This window comes from Malus domestica, chromosome 16, assembly GCF_042453785.1.
Source record: "Malus domestica chromosome 16, GDT2T_hap1".
Lineage (NCBI taxonomy): Eukaryota > Viridiplantae > Streptophyta > Magnoliopsida > Rosales > Rosaceae > Malus > Malus domestica.
This window is the reverse complement of record NC_091676.1, coordinates 33,143,668-33,166,143: the sequence shown is the minus strand read 5'-3', so window position 1 is coordinate 33,166,143 and position 22,476 is coordinate 33,143,668. Positions and strand designations below refer to the sequence as shown.

The 22,476-nt window shown below is 36.7% G+C and overlaps 1 protein-coding gene and 1 long non-coding RNA gene across 5 annotated transcripts; both read right to left on the bottom strand.

The window, feature by feature from the left end:
• Nucleotides 1-1,498: 1,498 nt before the first annotated feature.
• LOC103439097 (transcription factor MAMYB-like) lies at nucleotides 1,499-3,942 on the bottom strand. Of its 3 annotated transcripts, none has more exons than XM_008377647.4 (2): nucleotides 3,768-3,942; nucleotides 1,499-2,647 (listed from the first exon to the last, which is right to left on the bottom strand). In XM_008377647.4, the coding sequence occupies exon 2, from the start codon at nucleotides 2,566-2,568 to the stop codon at nucleotides 1,615-1,617; it is 954 nt and encodes a 317-aa protein (XP_008375869.1). In that variant the 5' UTR covers nucleotides 2,569-2,647; nucleotides 3,768-3,942; the 3' UTR covers nucleotides 1,499-1,614. The 3 variants fall into 3 exon arrangements, with proteins under 3 accessions (XP_008375869.1, XP_008375868.1, XP_070671629.1); XM_008377646.4 differs by having other exon boundaries at nucleotides 1,499-2,689; nucleotides 3,768-3,905; XM_070815528.1 differs by lacking the exon at nucleotides 3,768-3,942 and adding an exon at nucleotides 3,595-3,750.
• A 5,819-nt stretch (nucleotides 3,943-9,761) lies between these two features.
• LOC139192867 (uncharacterized) lies at nucleotides 9,762-10,222 on the bottom strand. 2 transcript variants are annotated; one of them, XR_011577358.1, is made up of 3 exons: nucleotides 10,084-10,222; nucleotides 9,965-10,013; nucleotides 9,762-9,844 (listed from the first exon to the last, which is right to left on the bottom strand). It is a non-coding gene; the product is annotated as an uncharacterized lncRNA (long non-coding RNA). The 2 variants fall into 2 exon arrangements; XR_011577359.1 differs by lacking the exon at nucleotides 9,762-9,844 and having other exon boundaries at nucleotides 9,852-10,013.
• Nucleotides 10,223-22,476: the final 12,254 nt, after the last annotated feature.

The following is a 22,476-nucleotide window of genomic DNA, read 5'->3' as shown; positions in this document are numbered from 1 at the left end:
ATTGCAAAAAGGACACAGACTATCATTTAGACAAAAAACGACGTAGTCTTTTCCTCATTTGTAGCCTTTCTCTAATAAACAACCAAGCAAACATTTTAACTTTGGAAGGGATATTGAGCTTCCACATTTTATTGATCACCTTATGCCTAATTGACTGCACCATAGAGCCATTTAGGACCCTAATTGCCGATTTAATGGAAAATATAATGTAAGTGGTAGGACCCCATCTTATCTTTGGTGTCAAGAAAAGGAATTGGAATATTACATTTTTTTTATCACATCATTACAGACTACTTGGTCTGGTTTCTCCCTGTCCCAACAATTATTAACAATGAAATCACTCACTCTCAAGTTCCAATCAATATTTTGAGAATCAATATCAGGTAAGTGAAGGAAGATATAATGTGTCCTGGCCATTACCCACTCTCCACATAATTCCCTTAAAAATGACATCCTGCTCTTTAAAATGCTCTTCCAAGCCAGAGAATAATTTTGTCTAACTTTATTACCCAAAAAATCCTCATCTCGAAGGTACTTATCTTGACCAACCTCACCCACAAATTATTCTCATATGTTAGAACCTTCCAACCCAACTTAGCTAGATAAGCATTATTAAACTGATCCAAAAGCCTAACTCCAAGTCCACTGAATTTCTTGGGAGTGTGTTGTACACACCCTGTCCCAAGCAATAGGAAAAATCTTCCTATCCTTACCCCATAAGAAATCCTTGCACTCCTTATTTAGCCTATTCAAAATTTTATCCGGGCATTTAAAACAAGACATAACATGGTTAGACATACCTATAAGATTTAAGTTAATAAGAGTAAGTCTACTTGCCTTAGGGTGTTTTCCTTCCAACCTGCTAGCTTTTGCTTAACCCCTTTTAGCAGCTCATTCCCATTAACTTGATCTTTCCCAAATACAAATGTTATAAATACCAAGGTACCTAGCAATAGTAGTTTTGTGTTGGATTTGTAAAATATTAACAATATTATTTTTGATTTGCGAGTTGATATTTTTTGAAAAATAAAGGGATGACTTATGGAAATTAATATTTTGCCCAACTGCCTTAGCAAAAGGGTCCAGAATAGAGAGAATATTTCTTGCTCCCATGGGGTAGCCTTAGCAAAATGCAAACAATTGTCAACAAAAACTAAATTAGAGATTCTAAGGCCCTGGGGAGACAATAAGATACCAACATGGGATTTAGTACTATTAACCATCATATTAAGATGCCTAATTAAAGGTTCCATACAAATGATGAAAATGTAAGGCGAGAGGGGATCCCCTTGCCTAATACGTATCTTTTAGATTTTATTCTGCAAATATACCATCGAGATATTTTATTTGTAAAATGTATGTCATCCCATGGGGTTTATACAAATGATATTGGATGAAACCAGATGGGAGTATGAGTTACAGCATTCATGATTGTAATGGCTGCCAATCACCAAACTCCAATGGAACTATTGATATGAAATTGCCTACGAATCAACCATACGCAACAATTCTCAATTTTAATTTATAAAATCAAAGAAACAAACATTAATCATCAAAATTATCTCCTCAATGCAAAATGCATATGCGGTTCAAAATTGATCAGTCAATCTTCATCTACTCTTCGCTAGCAGCCTTGGCGCTCCGAAAACCCTTCCTCAACTCAGCAACTCTCTTCATACAAGCAGCCTTCGACTTCCCGGGCACAGCAGCTGCAATCTTCTCCCACCTCATTGACACTTCCTTTGGAAATGCCTTCAGGGCATTGAGCAATGCAATGTCTTCAGTAGAAGCCCAACTCTCTTTCTTCACTTCACCATTTTCCGCCATCAACTCATCACCCATCTCTAGATTCCCACTTTCAAATTTCTTGTCATTGGGCTTACGCTTCTTCAAAAACTCTGCATATGAATCTGAATCACTCACTTTCTTCTCTCCCAATTCTTTAGCCTTCTTGATCACACTCTCCACCTTATGCCTTCCTTGAAACGACTCGGCGATAACCTCCCACCGTCTCAGCTTCCCCACGGGGTGCTTCAACAGTAGTTTCTTTAAAAACTCAGCATCCTCCTCAACCCACTCCATCTCTTCACCAAAAACCACTGATCCATTACCATTACCTTCGGAAGCCTCACTCTTTTTCTCTTCTCTCAAACACCCACTAACAGTTTTGGCCACTGGCATCAAATCTGTCCCCAATTCATCAAACCAACGCAGTTTTGATCTATTTTGAGACACCCTCTTCTTCGATTCGTCCTCTACATGGGTTGCAATTTCTGGAAAGTCCATGACTGGGCCGTGACCAACCCGGATGTCACCACCAGTGACGGGTGCAGGAGCGAATTGGCTGATGAGGAGGGAGAGAGCGGCCCAAATGAGGAGAGATTGGTAGGGTTCATTTTGGAGGAAGAAGAAGGCAAGACCCAGTAACAGAAATGAGATCAAGACGGTTAAAAAAAAGAATGGTTTGCTGAGATTCTTGTAATAGGGTTGTGGGTTTGCAGCAGAAGAAGCTACTGCTTTGGATTGGAAAAGGAACCTTGGCCTTGCGTCCTCATCCAAAAACTCCATTTTTGGATCTTAGAGCTTGCTAGTAGTCCTTGTGGTTCTTCTGAAGGTCAAACGTGAAGGCTTTGCTTAGGAAGCATCGCTGAAAGGTAAAATAGGAAGGTATGTATCAATAATATCCAGCCTGTAGATGTAAAGAACAAAGAAATCTGAAAAGTAAGCACCATAATCTGTTAACAGAAACCATGGTCAATAGCTAGACACTCACCACATAATTCAAAAAAGTAAACAGAACGAAAACTTAACAAACTAAAGACCTTCACTCGCTAAAGCGTTAAGCCAATCAAATTGAACCTGTGAACATCTCCCATTCTTCTCTTTAAATGAAATTTGATAGCCTGCTCACTGTTTTTACTTTTCCTAGTGAATGGTAACACGCCAACTTCAAACTCATATTGATCAAGCATTTTGGTAGTTAGAAATTAAATAAACTCGGAAAACAATTAAATGATCAATTATCATCACACTCTGAATCCAGTAAGTAACTTTTGGGCACATCGAAGGGATAGAGAATTGAATGATAAACAATCAAGCTGCATGGGCCAAATTGGAACTCAACTCACTTGTCACTCTATAAACTTAAAATCATGTTAAAACTAGTAAAAACGTAAGTGAATCCTGAAAAGGCTCCTTAAGTAACTAGCGCTTTCATCAAAAGCGCTTTCAGTCATTTTGAAAGTACTTCCAAACAAAAATGTCAAATGTTACAAAAAGAAAAACTTTGTTAGTATAACGTTAATTTGTAACACCTGAGACCTTTGCGCAGTATTTCAATCTCGTTTTTCGCATATACTATATACAAGAACAATACACAAGGGAACTCAAAACGAACACACACAATGATACAATGCATCCATGTAAATTTACTACATATATGCAAACTAATCCAATTTGTTTTCTTTGTTCAGTAGGAAAAAGGGCATTGATTCTACAAGTCCTTTCACCGAAAATAAACACAAACGTTTATATACTGCAGAATTACTGGGAGAGGGTTGATGATAGGATGAGATGAGAAAATTACAAACTTACACATGCAATCCACATCCAATCCACCAGTTTAACAATACAACAGTTCCACAATTTAATAATCTAAATAAATAAATAAATTGAAAATTCAAATTGTAATCGTTCATCAATTAGATTAGCAGCAGAAGAATCAGAGAAAATGGAAATAGAGAGGTGAATAAGTTAGGGAACGGAACCTGCGGCTGGAACCTCAGCCTGGAGTAGATCCGGTTGGACTCAGTCTGGGAACGGAACCGACAAGATTGACATTTCAGAGACGTAGCGACCAAAATAAACCAACCACGCGACGTCGTTCCCATTTTTCCTTAATTTACTTATTAAGTTTCTTTTGAGGAAATCAAAATTGCTTTTTCAGGGCAAGTTTCTCTTTTAAGCTGTTATTTATGGAGGGTATCAGATTCTTATTGAGTTTTATGTGATGAAATAAGGTGCAAGGTCCATATTATTAAGATTCACTTGTAGTTTCGCAAAAAGGCTCAAAGGAAATTAGACAAAATTGCCCCTAAAACAAAAAAAGGTTACCACTTTGAATAAAAAAAATGGTTTCGGTTAATTGCATATTACACCACAAGGCTTGAGACTTCAATTTTCTGAATTGTACCAATTTAAGCTCTTTGTCAATTCAACCGTCTAATTAGATGTTAAGTACTGATGTGATATAAACTTAACCTACATTTTAAGAACTCATGAACTGCCATTTTCAATATTTGTGTAGACATCGAAATTTCAGTAAATAAATGTAGACCGATAAATCAAAGTGTCAACGCTCATATATTACATAAATTTTACACGTAGCGTGTGTCTAAACAAAAAATCGAAATAAGTTGGAAAAGTCATCAAACAGGACACGTGTCAACACCTGGCAGAAACGACTTATTTCATTTGGAATATTATATTCAAAATTAGGTCTTGGAAATTTCTATAAATAGAAGGCTAATTCATTCATTTGGGAGGGGGAATTCATATTACACCTTGAAACTCTGAAGCTCTGAAACTCCGAAGCTCTCAAGCAAATCCCGAAGGATCAAGAAAGCCCTTTTCGTTCTTCATCAAATCCTCCTTCAAGATCAAGCCCCGACGGCCCTTGAAGAAAGTGTTCTTTGTTCCTCGTTCATCATTCTTCCAAGATCAAGCCCCGATGGCCCTTGGATCAACCATCCACCAATTCAAGATCAAGCCCATTCGTATAATTTTTTTAATTTTTTGTAGAAAGATTCTTAATTTTTTTAATCTTAAATGTACCCATTCGTATAATTTTTCAATTTGTTTTTAATCTTCAATGTACTCATTCTTAAATATATCAATTTGTTATATGTAAAATATACCATTTTTTAATATAAGATCCATTCAATTTTTTTAATCCATTTTTAAACTTATATGGGTACATTCTTTTTCATTGATTTGAGAATGTATCCATGTCAAGTTCGATCGAAGAAATTTACTAATGTTATTATGCCTGATATATTTTATTTCTGTGGTTTTGAAGAATGTACCCATGTTTTGGTATAATAACTTTTTTTGTTAATTTTGGTGAATGTACCCATATATATATTGTGCGTGTGTGTGTATACACACACAATATAATAGAGAGTATAATTTATATTTTATTATTTTTAATCCCACAAATTATGGGTTTTATTTAAAATCTCATTAATATAAATATTAGAAATTACAATTTTTAATTTTTAACTTAAAAAAATATGGTAACTTACATTAATGTCAGGGACCTCGATTAAAAATTTAAAACTAACAAGGTTTCAGTCAAAGAATATTGATAGTTAGGGACTGTATCCAAATTGTCACATCCTGGCCCGGGCCCCCACCACATCCCGGGCTCGACTCCACCGTAGCACGATATTGTCCGCTTTAGGCCCCGATCACACCCTCAAGGTTTTGTTTCTGGGAACTCACACGAGAACTTCGCAGTGGATCACCCATCCTGGGAATGCTCTTACCCATACTAGCTTAACTTCGGAGTTCCGATGGAACCCGAAGCCAGTGAGCTCCCAAAAGGCCTTGTGCTAGGTAGAGATGAGAATATACATATAAAGCTTACAGGATCCACTCCCATGGGCGATGTGGGATGTTACAATCCACCCCTTTAGGGGCCCGACGTCCTTGTCGGCACAGTTCCGCCCAAGGATTGACTCTAATACCAAATTATCACATCCCGGCTCAGGGCCCCACCACATCGTGGGCTCAACTCCACTGTAGCACGATATTGTCTACTTTGGGCCCCGACCACGGCCTCATGGTTTTTTTTTGGAACTCACACGAGAACTTCCTAATGGGTCACCCATCCTAGGAATGCTCTTGCCCGGACTCGCTTAACTTCGGAGTTCCGATGGAACCCAAAGCTAGTGAGCTCCCAAAAGACATTGTGTTAGGTAGAGATGGGAATATACATATAAAGTTTACAGGATCCACTCCCCTAGGTAATTTGGGATGTTACACAAAGTGTTCCTTATTTCATTGTCTTTAAACCTCACCATGTGAAACGAAAAGGTTGGAAATAAAGTCTTCCGTATATATGAAACTTGGAATGTTTTGATCAACAAGGATTGTACGAAGAAAAAACAAGGTCGGACGAGTCATAAATCATTAAAACTTGTAATGGTGATGAAATAAATAGACTAATAAAAATTAGGGTAAATTACATAAAACTACCTCAACTATGGGTCGAACTACAATCTCATACCTCATATTTTAAAAATGACAATGTCATACCTTATCTTATGAATTTGTTATAATGTCATACATCCGTCAGTTTGTCTGTTAATTTTTATGTTGGCTAAATTGGATTAATGGTCCCCGTGGTGAGAAGGTAATTGGAAGATAGCTCCCGTGGTGAAAAAATTCAAATTTAAACCCTCGTATCTAATAGATCATGTTTTCAAAAAAAAAAAAGAATTCGAAAAAAAAAATTTGATGAGAAAAATGAAGCATAAATGTAAACAACAATCAACGGTTAAATTTTGATCTATGATTTATATGATTTTATAGTGGCAAATTTCGAAGTTAAGCTCTTCACGAAAGTTGTAAAGCTTGTCATTACTAGTGTTTCTATATTTTTTCTATATTTTTTTACACTTCTACATTAATTAAAAAACTATAAAAGAAAATGTGCAAGGTTCCAATGTTCTAATGTTCTAATGTCCTTAATTTTGCAAATCTTTTGAACATTTGATATTTTGTAATGTTTTAATGTTTTTATTTTTTATTTTTTTATCATGCTCTTATTTTGGGTATGTAAATATATACTTAAAAAGAAAAAACACGTTTTTTATGTTTTGGATGTGACAATATGGTATGTATATATTTATTTAGTATTATGTTTTTCATTTGATTATTTATTAGTTTAAAATATATTTTCCTTAACAGATAACGGGTCGGGTTATATTACCTATTAATATTATTGGGTCAATTTTGGATCGGGTCATTTTACTCGTTTATTTTAACGGGTGTTACACGAAACGACCCGTTAAGATATTTGATATGATACGAAAGCGATATGAACATGGAAAACACGACACGAATACCAAGTCTACATTCAACCTTCATAACCAAAAGAGAAAACAACTCATTCATCCAAGGCTATGAATTCGTTCAACACAATGATACAAAACGAGAATGTCCAACTTATAACGATACAAATAGTTCACCGGAGGATTACAGCCACTAACTTGATTATCTATGGCAACTTAAAGGATTGACTATTCAAATCCAGTCCATTTACACAAGATTTCAAATCCTTGGGTTAAATATAATGAACAGCGTGGCTGATTAAGTACTTATGACTAAGCAATTTGGAAAGCCTAGAAATCCTATATCCAATGTGATCGATGATTTGAATTTCCTCATTGAATTATGTTGAACAATAAACAAAGCAAACAAAAGGGCAGATTCATTGAAATTTGAATTCATGTATTTTGAATAAGATCTCAAACTGTAAATCAGGAAGCAAGGAAGGAAGAGATGAGACGCACCGCATCGGCGGAGGAGTTATCATCATCCATTTCAGGGCAGAGCTTGGCGTAGAGTTAGGGGTTGCGGTAGACGGAGCCAAGGGCAACGAATTCCTAGCCTTGGATGAATGAGTTTTGTTCCCTTTTGGCTATGAAGGTTGAATGGGTTAACAGATAGATGAGAAAGATGTTAATTTTAGGCTTAAATCCTAACGGAGTTCACTACGAGGGTTTAAATCTGAATTTTTTCACCACAGGGTTATCTTCCAATTGCTATCTCACCACGGAAACAATTAATCCAATTTAACATTTTTTTTCTATTAAATGCTGAAGTGGTATGAGAAATGACTCACTCCCCAACCAAGTGGATAAAAATATAAATTAAATATTAATAAATTAAAGATAAATTATTTTAATATTTTTATTTAAAAACATGTGAGACCCACCCTATAATTCTCTCATTTTCTCCCCTTTTTCCTGGTCCGTTCCAACTCTCCCTTTCTCCCCTTTTTCCTGATCCAATTAAACCAAAAATTCAAACCAAACCAAACCCAATTACCTCTGGGTGGTATTGCAAGTCTGCAACCCATAGAACCTCATGGCTGGGCCTTGTCTCAGGCCACGTCAGCATTTAACAAAAAAATTAACAGATAAATTGACAGATGTATGACATTGTAACAAATTCGCAAGATGAGGTATGACGTTGTCATTTTTAAAACATTAGGTATGAGATTGTAGTTCGACCCATAGTTGAGGTACTTTTATGTAATTTACCCTAAAAATTAATATATACGGTGATGATGATTAGAATAGGGAATTCTGGTAACTAAGGGCTTGTTTGGATGTGCTTTTAAAATGACTGAAAGCGCTTTTAAAGAAAATATTTTTGGGTTTCAAAAGCACTTTAAATGCTTTCTACAAGAAGCACCAGTTATGTGCTTTTTTAGGATTTACTAACATTTTTACTAAGGATTGTTTCTAAAAATATTTTCACAAAAAACGCTTTCAATTATTTTAAAAGCATATCCAAGCATGCTCTAATTCTCTTATTCTTGGAAGCATGCATATACATTCATTCTTCCAATTCATAATCGGGAGCAAGATCGAGACAGGGATTAGGCGACTATCGAGATGGCCTGGGCAGCCTAGGCGGGCGACTGAGTGGCTTAGGTGGTCCATGAATTTTAGTTTTGTTCTGTTTTCAAGAATGCAGATCAACTACGTTCTTGCCTTTCTGAGTTTTTGGTTCTCTATTTGGCAAAGAGGAAGAGACGAAGACCACTCTCATATTTTTTTTTTATTTAGTTTTGTTTCTTAGTTTCTCTCCAATTAAGTTTGGACAACTAGCATCAAGTTGCTTGCTTTTTGTAAAAAGCCATAGGTTGTCAGGCCCTAGCATATTGTTGATTTTTCTCATAAAAAATGATGGGGTGTCAGGTTGAAAATGTCTTTACTATGGAGTAGAATTCTCTTCTCTCTTTTCTCCCCTTCATTTTCCTTCACTCTTATTTGAAGAGTCACGGTTAAACTACATTAACATCTTATATCAATTTTATATAGAAAGAGAGACAAAATAGAGAATGTGAGATGAGGGAAGAGAATCCTAGTCCATTAAGTATAGGTGTAGAGTCCCATCTTTATGCGTCCTAGTGTGCCACTTTGCTTTCTACATCCACATATTTGACACCTTTATTCCTCTTTAAATTCAACATAAATTAATACATTTGTTGGAAAATCACACAAACCCTAATTTCATGGCATCTACAAATAGCTGTTTATGGCATCAATTGCAAGAAGATAAACCCAAGTTAAGTATGACATCTACTCCAACTTGCATCAAATCAATTTAATCTAAAACTTAGATAGCGATCAAGCATCTAAATAAAAATCAAGCGCATTACGAATAGCAAAAGATGCTCAATAATAAAAAATAAAAAAAAACTTAATAATGAAATATTCATGATCATGCCACATCGTAGCCCTAGAAAAGAACAAAAAAAAAAAAAAAAAAAAAGAAAACTCTTCCCTTTTTTCCACTTTTTGCCGCAGCCCCTATGTAGAATTGTGCATTTTTTTTTCTTTCTATTTTTTGTCTGACTCCCTAAATCTCCTCAATATAAAACCCACGACAAGTTAGGGTATTGAAGGCCAATTGAAATCCAATTAAAACCCCACTAAACTCCTAAGCATAATTAATGAACTTTACTCTTACTCCACTGAAATTACTTTAGACACCCAAAAAACTCATTTTTCACTTCTTTTTTTTGCATAATTTTGGTATTGAATGCCTAAGGATAAAAACAATATAAATTAGTGCATTTAACCCATTTGAATATACAAAGTCCAAAGAAAATGGATGATAAAAAGATATATGAATATGACCACACCAAAAGTCATTCGGCCACTACCAAGTAATCACATAGCCCGCTGTCCTTCCTTGCTAGATGCCGGTGCACACTGTGTACGACACGGAGAAACTTGTTAAACTTAATATGTTTATGTACCATTAAAACACCATTGAACTAACCTTGAGAGGTCATCTTCCTAGCATGGCAAGAACTGCAATTGCAACAAGCTTTCCTCGAACTCCCTAGAATTTAAAGGTTGGTCTTCTGCACACTCACCACCACTGAATTATTCGAACCTATAGGGAGTTCTCCAAGTATGTGCATCAGTGGTGTATGCAGGGACCTTCACTTGGTATTTATATTACTACAACCCTAGCATACATTTCCATAATCATACGCTAGGATTCCTTAAAGTTCAAGGATATAATCTACCAAATCTCAATCCAAATAGGATAGTATCAAGAGTCCTTATTCTCCAATTATAACTGGCTTATATACATTTACTTGGAGTCCAGGTTATAGCTTATAACTAAACCCTAATCAAACTTACATTCCACATCAATCCTTATTAACTATATTGACCTATTAGCCGTTGGATTAGAGTCTAACGTCCAACATTCTCCCACTAGGTCAATTAGTTAATTCAAGAAAGAACTTTAATGAATCTGTAAGCATGATTCTTTATTGGCCAATGGCTTCAGTTAAGCCAATAAGCTTCTTGCATACTTCTGTCAAGTAAGGATTACTCATTTAGAACTATCGGAGACTATGAACTTACATGAGTGTTCATGAGCTCTTATAATCACTGAACAAGATCCTTACTTACATGAAATAATCAATCACAGACTTGGTACAAAAGTGAGCCACATAACCATGAGTCGAAAGCATCAACTACATCACTTCCAGATCCACTTAATTAGTCTTATTCATGACTGCTTAATGCTTCCTATGAAGATTTCAAGCTGTGAGAATAGCTCACATATATTTTTCGTGAAAAATTTCAATACATATGCCAATCAATCTCTCGGCACTACTAATTGCAGCTAATAACCTTTTGTTGTTACATTGTCTCACTATATTACATATCAGTTGCTTATGATATTTCAACAACCTTTATTTCAAACAGAAAATAAGAATTAGAATTATATTGAAACAATGTATGAATAACTGAAGTAGCATCCCTTTATTAAACATTCAATTCAACCAAGTGCAGAGGCTGGCTAAACACAAAACCAAAATTACTACTTACTATCACGATAATAACCAATATGCATAACTATGCTATATACTATCACTACTCTCACTATTTCAACAAATCTAGGGTTGCAGTCACTCCCATACTGACTGCATGCTTGTGAAAAACTGCATTTGGTAATACCTTAGTGAGTGGATGAGCAAGCATTGCATGAGTGTCAATGTAATCAACCTTGATCTCTCTAGACTTCACTTTCTTTCTTGTCAATGCATATTTGGTGTTCAAGTGCTTAGTTCTAGGAGACCTTTTATTATTCTTAGAATAAAAGACAGCAACTTTATTATCACACCAAATTTGAATAGGCTTCGCAATTGAATTCATGCTCTCGAGACTGCTGATGAAATTTCTCAGCCATATAGCATGTGATGTAGCTTCAAAACAAGCTACAAACTCAACTTGCATAGTGGAAGTGGCAAAACTATCTTGTTTCACACTCTTCCATGACACGGGCCCATTTGCCAATGTGAGAATATATAACCTGAAGTTAACTTAAGTGAATCACGGTAGCCTGTAAAGTCTAAGTCACTATAGCCTACTAGTCTGAGTTTTTAATCCCTCTTGTATACTAGCTGATATTCTTTTATTATTTGCAAGTATCTCAAAACTTTCTTGGCAGCTATCCAGTGTGCATTGCGATGATTAGACTGAAACCTTCCCAATATGAAAATAGCATATGCAATATTAGGTCTATTACATACCTGTGCATACATGAGACTCCCAAAGAGAAGCATAAGGCTTACTAGCCATTTCTTTCTTCTCAAAATCAGTCTTAGGGCACTGATCCTTACTGAGCTTTTCTCCCTTTGTCATGGAAACATCATAGCCATTCGAGTATTCCATGTTGAACCGTTTGAGGACCTTTTCAATGTCTACTTTATGTGATAAACCAAGTAGTCCTCTACTTTGATCTATTGTGATCTGAATACCAAGAACAAAGGTTGCCTCTCCCATATCCTTCATCTCAAAACATTTAGACATAAATCTCTTGGTGTCACTTAGCAGTGATGCATTATTGCATGCTAACAATATGTCATCCACTTAAAGGATGAGAAAAATAAAATAGTTTCCATTCATTTTCATGTAAATACACTCATCACTAGGGCTCTCTTCAAAACCATGTGATGAAACAACCTCATCAAACTTCAAATACCACTGTCTCGAGGCTTATTTCAATCCATAAATGGATTTGTTAAGTTTACAGACCAAATTCTCTCTCCCTTATTGAATGAAACCCTCTGGTTGCTTCATGTAGATCTCTTCCTCAAGGTTTCCATTCAAGAATGCAGTCTTAACATCCATTTGATGTAGGAGTAGATCGAAGTGAGCCATTAGTGCCATGATTACTCTAAAAGAGTCTTTTGTAGAGATTGGAGAGAAGGTTTCATTGTAATCAACGATGAGTAGATTTTATATTATATATTTTACCCTAATCTTAGTATATTTTGGTTAATATTTTGGAAGAATTTTGATACTTTGAATTGTATTTTCAATATAGGACTTTCAACTTCCTCTGGAGCAAAACAGGAACAAACGGACGAATTTTGGAGTAATTCCAGTTGGAGGACGTTCTTGAGTCACTTAGCTTGATCGTATCAAAATTTGGGATTTTTTCACCAAGCGGTTATTTTCTGGCGATGGAATAAAGAAGCAGTGCGCAGTGCTGGAAAATGACGTTTTTGGGCTTAAATTGCGTTTTTGGAGCCCAAGATGACCTCGGATGGGTTTGTGGCCTTCTAGAGAAGTGTTCAGAATATTCCAAACATTAAATCCAGCTATATTAGGCCAGTTTTGGAGCAGCTTATGGGTCCAAAATGTGGCTGTTCAGATTTTAGGCGAATTTTACCATTTAATTTAGGGTTATGTTTCCATTTTTATTAGTTTTTTTATTAATTTTAGTTTCCTAGGGTTTGTGTGGGGGCTAAGCAGATATATTGCTTGGCCGTCTACAGTTTTGAAGGTACGCTTTATTTTATGCAATTTTGGAGACAGATAGAAGTGCTAGGGTTTTGGAGATTTTCTACTTAAAGGTAGGGGTGGTTCGGTATGGGATCCCATACCGAAACCCTTGTCCCAATTCCCAAACCGAAATTTTCAGGAATCCCAATTTCAATACCGATCCCAAACCAAATTTTCGGGAATCCCAATTTTTGGGAATCCCGAAATAGTTTCGGGATTTCGGGACAAATCGGGAATCCCGAAATGGTTTTGGACTTTTGGGCTTTTGGACTAAAATTTGACATATTATGCTTTTAAGCTCAATTTGCCAATTTGTTTCTACTAATCTGCCAATCAAATGGCAAGGCATGTTTGTACTAATTTGTGCACAAATTTGAGTCCGTGTACACCAGTAAGTAAAAATAGATTTAATAATGGATGGAAGGAAAAAGAAAGTCTGTGTACACCAGTAAGTACAATTGTAGCATAAAAAATAATACACCAGCTTAAATTTCTATATAGCACATGAATCTTTCATCTCAATGCATATGTGAACCATCCAGATGAAGAATTATTAAGGAGGGGCAAGGTATCAAATAATCAAATTTATATTCAATGGTTGAGATTAAATCTCAACAGAATCCGACAACTATTAAAAATCTAAATATATATTTAAAAATTAAACAATATATATATATAATTTTTTTTTGGTTTGGTTTGGGAATACCGAAATCCCAAAAATTTGAGACCGATTCCCGTACCAAAATTTCGGGATTGGTTCGGTATTGGGTACCGAAATTTTCGGGAATTTCGGTTTGGGATTTTTTCGGTTTGGTTTCGGGAATTTTTTGGTTCGGTTTGGGATTTTTGGGATTTTTTTCCAGCCCTACTTAAAGGTGTTTTTAATCCTTTTCTTAATAATATTTTCTATGATTTCAATTATGAATATGCGTAACTAATTTCTATTGCTAGGGCGAAGCCTTAAGCCTTAGCATGAATATGTGATTTTTATTTAATTGCTTATGATTGATTGCATGCATACTTTGACCAGCTAGCCTTTCTAACATTTGATCAATGAATGGGACTGGAAAGTGATCATTTCCTGTGGTGCTGTTTATCTTCCGATAGTCTGTACAGACTCTCCAACTATTTTACACATGTGTAGGCATTAGCTCATTAGCTTCATTCTTAACAACTGTAACTCCGGATCGTTTAGGAACTACTTGAATAAGGCTCACCCACTTGCTGTCTGAAATAGGATATATGATGCCAACATCAAGAAGTTTGATAACCTCTTTTTTTAGGACTTCCATCATGAGTGGGTTCAAACGACGTTGAGCTTCCCTTGTTGGTTTTGCACCTTCCTCCAACAGAATCCTATGCATGCATGTAGCTGGATTTATACCTTTGATATCTACAATGCTCCAAGCTATAGCAGTCTTGTGATCCTTCAGTACCCAGATCAGTTTCTCCCCCTTTTCTGTTGAAAGTTGTGACGATATGATGACCGGTAATGTTTCATCCTCTCCCAAAAATGCATATTTCAAATGTTCAGGAATTGGTTTAAGCTCCAATTTAGGTGCCTGAATCATAGAAGGAAGAGTTTTCTCGTTAGAAGTAGGAAGAGAAATTAAATAGGAATAAGACTTACCATGAATTGGTGAAAGAGACTCAAGGTCTGCCACTGTTTGGATTAATTCTCCTTCAATGTGCTCAAAATAATTAAGTTTTCCATGTGTAAGGCTTTGCACTAACACCTTTTCTAAATTATCTTGTCCCACACCATCATTAAAACAATCCTGCACAAAATAGTCAAACGCATCAATATAAAGACAAGATTCAAAATCACTAGGATACCTCATAGCATTGAAGATTCTGAACTTGATGCTTTCTCCATCAATTTCCACGGTTAATGTACCATCGTAGACATCAATCTTCGTACGCGCCGTTCTAAGGAATGGTCTTCCCAAAATAAGAGGAAATGCGGTAGGCATAGGGTCATGTTCCATCTCAAGAACAAAAAAATCAGCGAGAAAAATGAGCTCATTCACTTGCACAAGTACATCCTCCAATAGGCCTTTGGGATATCTATTTGAACGATCTGCCAACTAAATTACTACCTTTGTTTCCTCTAACTCTCCAAGGTTCAATGATTCATACACTGAATATGGCATCAGATTGATGGATGCCCCCAAATCACATAATGTTCTCCCAAACTTTTTCCCTCCAATTACACATGGAATGGTAAAGCTACTGGCATCCTTCAACTTCGATGGCAGTTTTCTCTGCAAAACAGCTGATACTTCCTCGCTTAATGCCACAGTTTCTTAATCACTGAATCTCCTTTTGTTCATACAAAGCTCTTTAAGGAACTTTGCATACTTGGACACTTATTTTATGGCATCTAAAAGAGGTAAGTTCACTTGGACTTTTCGGAAAGTATCCATGATTTCCTTATCAGTTTGCTCTTTCTTAGACTTCATAAACCTACGAGGGAAAGGAACAGGGACACATGAGTTAAATGAACTTTGAACTTCTTTACTTACCTTATCAGAATTTTTTTTGTTCAATTCTGTAGCTTTATAAGACTTTTCAGTTTCTATTGAAGCTTCATTTTGCTCAAGATTTTTGGTTTGTAGCTCCCCTTGCTCATTTGTATCTTTTGTAGTCCTCTTTTGCATCATCGGCTGCTCAAAAACTTCTTTTCCACTTCTTAAAGTCACAGCATTCATACACCACGGCTTGGCTAGGCAACCTTCCTGGTTGGTGTTGTTGCCCTATTAAACTTGCTAACTGACTCATTTGGCGCTCAAGGTTTTCAATTGCTTTATCTGTTTTCTATTGATGAGTTTGAGTAAAGTTAGCTAAAGAAGCAATTAAATCTTCAAGAGACTGACTTGGAGCTTGCTGTTGTTGAGGCTGAAATGGTGCTTGCGGTCTTGTTTGAAAGAAGCCAGGTGGACGGTTATAGTTGTTAGGACATTGTTGTCCGTTGTCTTGATTGTTCCACTTTAAGTGTGGATGATCACGCCACCCCGCGTTATAGTTGTTGGAGTATGGATCATACTTTTGCCTTTGTTGCCCCTGAAACCCTCCTAACACATTAGCTTGCTCAAGACCACCTTGATCTATCAATGAAGGGCACATGTCCGTGGCATGTCCCTTTATTGAACATACACCACACACCTATTTTGGAGCCACCATAACCTGTTGCACAAGATTAGTCAAGTTAACTAATTGTAATTCAATACTAGAATTAGCACTTACCTCGTTAACTTTCTTAAGAGGTAGCTCATTTGTCCCTCCAAATTGTCGTGTGTTGCCAGCAATGTTCTTTAGCAATGCCGTAGCATTAGTAGGTGCCTTGTCCATGAATGCTCCTCCACTTGCTACATCAAGCATTACACGATCAGTACCACACAATCCCTCATAAAAGTATTGTACTAGTAAATGCTCTGAAATCTGATGATTAGGACAAGATGCAACCAAATGCATGAACCGCTCATAGTAATCTCCAAATGGCTCTCCATGTTGTTGTCGAATTGCACATATGTCTTTCCTTATGCTTGCAGCTTTTGTGGCCGGAAAATATTGCTCTAAGAATGCTTGCTTCACCTGGTTTCATGTGTTCATTGATCCCGGAGATAAATTGTAAAGCCACTCCTTTGCCTTAGCTTCTAATGTAAATGGGAATGCCCTTAATTTGACTTGCTCCTCATCCACATTTGCTGGTCTCATTCCCGAGCATACCATGTGAAACTCCATGAGATGCTTGTTGATATCTTCTGTTGAGAAGCCATGGAACTTAGGCAAGTAGTGAATCATGCCGAACTTAAGCTCAAATCCTCCTTTTGCATTTGGATATGTGATGCACAATGGTTGTTGATCCGTATTTGGCATTGCCAACTCCCGCAAAGTATGGCTATCAGCCATGCCTTCTTGTGGTTCCTCCTCTTCCGAACTCAAATGTGGTGGAGAAGATGGTGGTAAAGACACCGATGCACACTTCTGCTTGATTTTTCTCTGAAGCTTTCGAAGTGTTCGTTCAATCTCCGGATCGTAGGAAGCTAGATCAATGCTCTTAGACTTTTGGTGTAAACTTGCAAGTGCACAAGATAGTCGTAATATAGCGTGTTGCAAGTCCAAGTATCGTTCCCACGAGGATTCTAATTAAATCTCCAATTTGATAAACTAAACCAAATCTAATAATATTAATGACACACAACCCCAAACAACGAACTAGACTCGATCTTAATTAATAAATCAATCAAGGATGTAAAGAATTTGTTGTGATGATTTTATAAATGAACAAAAACAGAACCTTAAGTAAAAACTGAAATCAAAGAAAAGAAAATGTTGTGTTTTAAGGCAAGTGATGAAAAGTCTAGGGATTCGGAATCAACCACAAGCAATCTAATTTAGGTTTCAATGCATTCAATGGATCTTTCAATTCTTTAGATGATAATTCTCGTATCTAAGTCCTTGTCAGGCACATTAGACCATAGTTTTCCTTAAGTGAATGATTCTCTCCTAGTTCAGGCAGAGGTCGTATATCCTAACATGCAGTCTATCCTGGTTAAGGCATAAATTTAACAAGTAGGACTCTTTACGCTCTAGAAAACAAGGGAACCAAGCAAACCATTATTCTTTGTCAAGCAATAATGTAATTTACCACACTTAACCACAAGAAGCTAATTGAATTATATTGCTAGTTCAGCCTCAAATTCATCTTCCAATCTTACTAGATGCAAAGTCCTAAGGTGATCAATCAAAGAACTCAAACAAACAGTAACAGTTCAAACAGTGATTAAGCATTCATCTAAAAGAAACTAGAAATCCAATGAATAACATTAAAAACCATAGACATTCATGCTAGGGCATCATCCTAACCCTAGAAAAAGAGTTTAGTTACTCATAAAATAAGAAAACATAATTAAAAGTATTAAGAACATGAAAAACTTAGGAAAAATGGAAAGCGGCTGCTGCTCCTCCAAAAACACGCAGAGAATCCCTCACCAGAGAACCCCCTTTGCTTCCTACAATCTCTCCCTTATCATTCGTCAAAATCCTAGCATCCTTAGGTCTTTTTTTAATCTTTTCCTCATTTGTATTGGATAATTGATGATGTGGCAGGTAAGTTTCCCAAGTAAATTACTCCAGACCCATTTGAAATAGGAGTAAAATCATCTCCAACGTTTTCTATCTTGGGCTTTGGGCTTCGACTGAATTATGACTTGAAAAAAACCCAACAGATTTTGCAATTTCCGCGTAGACTTGGCTGACCGACGTCTTGTACAAAAACTTTCATAACATCGTCTAGGAAACTCGAAATCACAGTCCGTAAAATTCCTCTGAAAGCTAACATCCATATCTTTCCAATGGTATAAGGCTCAACAGCTGGTTCATTTTGAGGAAGTACAGTTTATTCCGTCAAGTTGGCTGATCTGCACAAACAGCTTCTGCTTCCAGGGCACATAACTCACTTCAATTGCCAAAATGCTCATTTTTCTTCTTTCTTCATCTTCACTCTTCAAATCTAAGAAAAACATAAAACTAAATGAAACAAACTAAATTCACTCAAAAACATAACAAAAATCTAAACTAAAGGGCATTAAAATGTATGCAATATTGGTCGTATCAACTTTCGAGTATGCATGTACTACAAAGAGTACCAGAAATAAAAACAAAAACACTAATTGGACAAGAAAAGAAAACAATAGAAAAATAAGTAATTTTAGAAATAACAATCCCCGGCAACACGACGCCAAAAATTTGGTAGGCATAAAATCACACCACAAAGTAGCACACAAATATCCTATTAATTTTCCTTATTAACACTAAGATTTGTCAATTGTAACATATGAAAATAAGGGTTTTTCCCGCAGAAGATTGTTTTATCTAACTACTTAAAATGTCACAAAAACTGGTTGCTATCCCTACTGACCAGCCACCAAAAAATAATTATTAGACTGATTTACACTGGTCTAAAGTCTATGAAATTTTATATGCAAACACTAGACACACAGCACGACACTCACACAAATTTTTGGGAGTTTTGGAGTTGATTTTCTATTTAAATTAAATCGTACAGAAACAGATTTTGAGTAGTTCACAAGTTTAAGAAAAACGAGTTAGGGGAATTGCTATCCACCACCAAATAATCATGCAAACATGTTATGTTTCATTCAAATTCCTTTTATTTCCGGATGAAGATGCTCAAGTTGGCTCAATGTTAGAACACAACCTATTACTCTTTCTTACGTAGAATGTTAAGAGAATGACGTTTTCAACTTAACTTAGTTCCTAGCATGCAATCTAGAATGGCGTGTTCATAGATTTAACAAGTAGAAATCATTAAGAATGAAAAGAGTTTGAGTCATCACAAAGCATGGTAAGTACTGGCATCGTCTTACTTATCCTAGAAATTTGTTCACATGTTAATCGCAATTAACAAGTACTACTCTAGAACATATGTAGGTCCTCATTCAACAAGGGCATGCATACACATATTTATAGCATTTGAATCCTAGATATGCTTACTAAGTATGCATCCATAGAAAACATATAAAGAATTCATCACTGACATAAGTAGTAAACCAATTTTCATCCATTCATAAAAACAATTCAACGAAATGTCATAACAAACTTGCAATCATATTCGGGGCTTCAAAACAGCCCCTAACTACTTAAAATTTAGTTACACATAATTCTCAAATTAAACCAAAAGTAAAACATGGGTTTGAGAAGATAAAACCAAGATAAATCAAGTGAAGCCTCTTCTTCTTTCCTTCCTTGCTCTCTGCCGTGCCTCTTACTCTCTTCTGCATGTTTTTTTCTTTCTTTTGCTGTGTGTTTTTGTTCTCCCCCCTGCCGTGCCTTATGTTGCTGTCTTATATGATTCTTTTTCTTTGCCAAAGCCACAGAGACCTCTGGTGGAAGACTAGCTAATTCCATATTCTCCACCCATTTGTGTTCATGATTGTTGTTGGCATTTTTTAAATGAAAAGTTCCACTTCACAGTGGGCACTCGTGCTCTCTGCCATTCTTTTTCCTTTGTTTTCTGTTGCATTGTTGGCTGTCACTTATTGGAAACCTTTTGTGCATCTCTTTTTGCTCTTGTGCTGTGCCTTTCCCTTCTTTTGTAGCTGTGCATTTCCACTTGCTCCAAAGAAAAATGAGTGCAATCATAACCCCATTTTCTGCTGAGTGTTGATGACAAAGCAAAACACAAAACATGTGCCTTTACTTTCTCTTTTTATAAGCCAAATCTGCTTAACCCTTTTCTGAACCTGTCAGTGTTACAATGCCCATAACTTCTTCTAGAAAAATGATATTAACAATCCGTGAATTGTTCCAGAAAATAGACATCCGTAGCTTTCCAAGCATATAAGGCTCATTCTCTCATTCATTCTGAGCTGTTTGCAACTTGCTTCCAAAGTCAACTAATTTGCACAGGCAGTTTTGACGAATTTGTTACTTAATATCCCACTTGTGCTACTTTTCTTTTCTTTGCTTGACAAATCACACAAAACATAAAAACAAAGTAAATAGCTCAAAAATATAAGGAACTAATTAAGAAAAGACAAGTGAATTTGAGGAAAAATATATATAAATATCAGCTTATCAGTGACAATTTGGTATCAAAGCCACTCTGCCGTTCGGTGCAAGTGTGCCGACGAGGACGTTGGGCCCCTAAGGGTAGTGGATTGTAACATCCCACATCGCCCATGGGAGTGGATCATGTAAGCCTTGTATGTATATTCTCATCTCTACCTAGCACGAGGCCTTTTGGGAACTCACTGACTTCGGATTCCACAGGAACTCCGAAGTTAAGCGAGTTCATGTGAGAGCAATCCCATGATGGATGACCTACTAGAAACAAAACCGTGATGGCATGTTCGAGGCCCAAAGCGAACAATATCGTGCTACGGTAGAGTCGAGCCTAGGATGTGGTAGAGGCCCGGGCTGGGACGTGACAACATGTCCTTGCCAAGAAAATATATCCCAAATCGCAAACAAATTTCAAATATGTATATGCACAGAAATGTCCTCGCCAATAAAGAGAAAAAGCTGGTTCTTTAGGTGAAGCCGCTATCGAATTTCATGGCTGCAATGGTGCAGCTGTTGTAGTTGTCTCCAGCTGTTGTTGTATGGTCTTCGATTATCAAGTCGACGATCATATAGTCACATTGCAAGAAAAGGTAAAAACAAATGTTCTCATCGTCATCATTGAATCTTTGGCCATGGGTGGGTGTGTGTTGATGGGGTTGCTGGGTGGAGAAGTTGAAACGTTGGAGGGGTTTGAATTTTTATTTTTATTTTTAATGCTTAAAATTAGTTTCAAAATTTGAAAAAGATATATTTAATTAACAAGTTTACTAGGGTTAAAAGATAGGACACATGGCAGCTAATAAGGGGTATGGTGAGCAAACACCAAAGTTAATGTGGGTGAACAAAAATGCACCCTTACTTACTTACCTTTTAGTAAGGGAATTATAGACGAAAGCAACAACTTAATAGTCTGTTATCGGAGCTGAAACGGTGGTACTGTTGGCACTCTTTTTAGTGTTTGCCCGAGTTTGTTTCAGTTCCACATGCAGGCCTACAACAACAACAACAACAACAAAGCATTTTCCCACTAAGTGGGGTCGGCTATGTGAATCCTAGAACGTCATTGCGCTCGGTTTTGTGTCATGTCCTTCGTTAGATCCAAGTACTCTAAGTCTTTTATTAGGGTCTCTTCCAAAGTTTTCCTAGGTCTTTCTCTACCCCTTCGGCCCTGAACCTCTGTCCCGTAGTCACATCTTTGAACTGGAGCGTCAGTAGGCCTTCTTTGCACATGTCCAACCCACTCATTCCTAATCTTATCCTTTCCCGTGAGCCCACACCTCCAACGAAGCATCCTCATCTCCGCTACACCCATTTTATGTACGTGTTGATGCTTCACCGCCCAACATTCTGTGCCATACAGCATCGCCGACCTTATTGCCGTCCTATAAAATTTTCCCTTGAGCTTCAATGGCATACGACGGTCACATAACACGTCGGATGCACTCTTCCACTTCATCCATCCCGCTTGTATTCCATATATTCTATCTTTGATCGGCTTAGGCGAAGACCTTTAGATTCCAATGCTTCTCTCCAAAGGTTAAGCTTCGCATTTACCCCTTTCTGAGTTTCATCTATCAACCCTATATCGTCTGCGTAAAGCATACACCAAGGAATAACATCTTGAATATGTCCTGTTAACTCATCAATTACCAATGCAAAAAGGTAAGGACTTAAGGATTGTTGATGCACAAAATCAGTTAGGACTTTGGTACAACAGAAAGTATTAAGTTTGTGACCTTCGCTAGATTGGTCCGGTCATTAGTGTGGATAA

Bases quoted from the DNA above. Each gene is read 5' to 3' on its own strand.
- LOC103439097 (XM_008377647.4), bottom strand. From the start codon at position 2,568: ATGGAGTTTTTGGATGAGGACGCAAGGCCAAGGTTCCTTTTCCAATCC.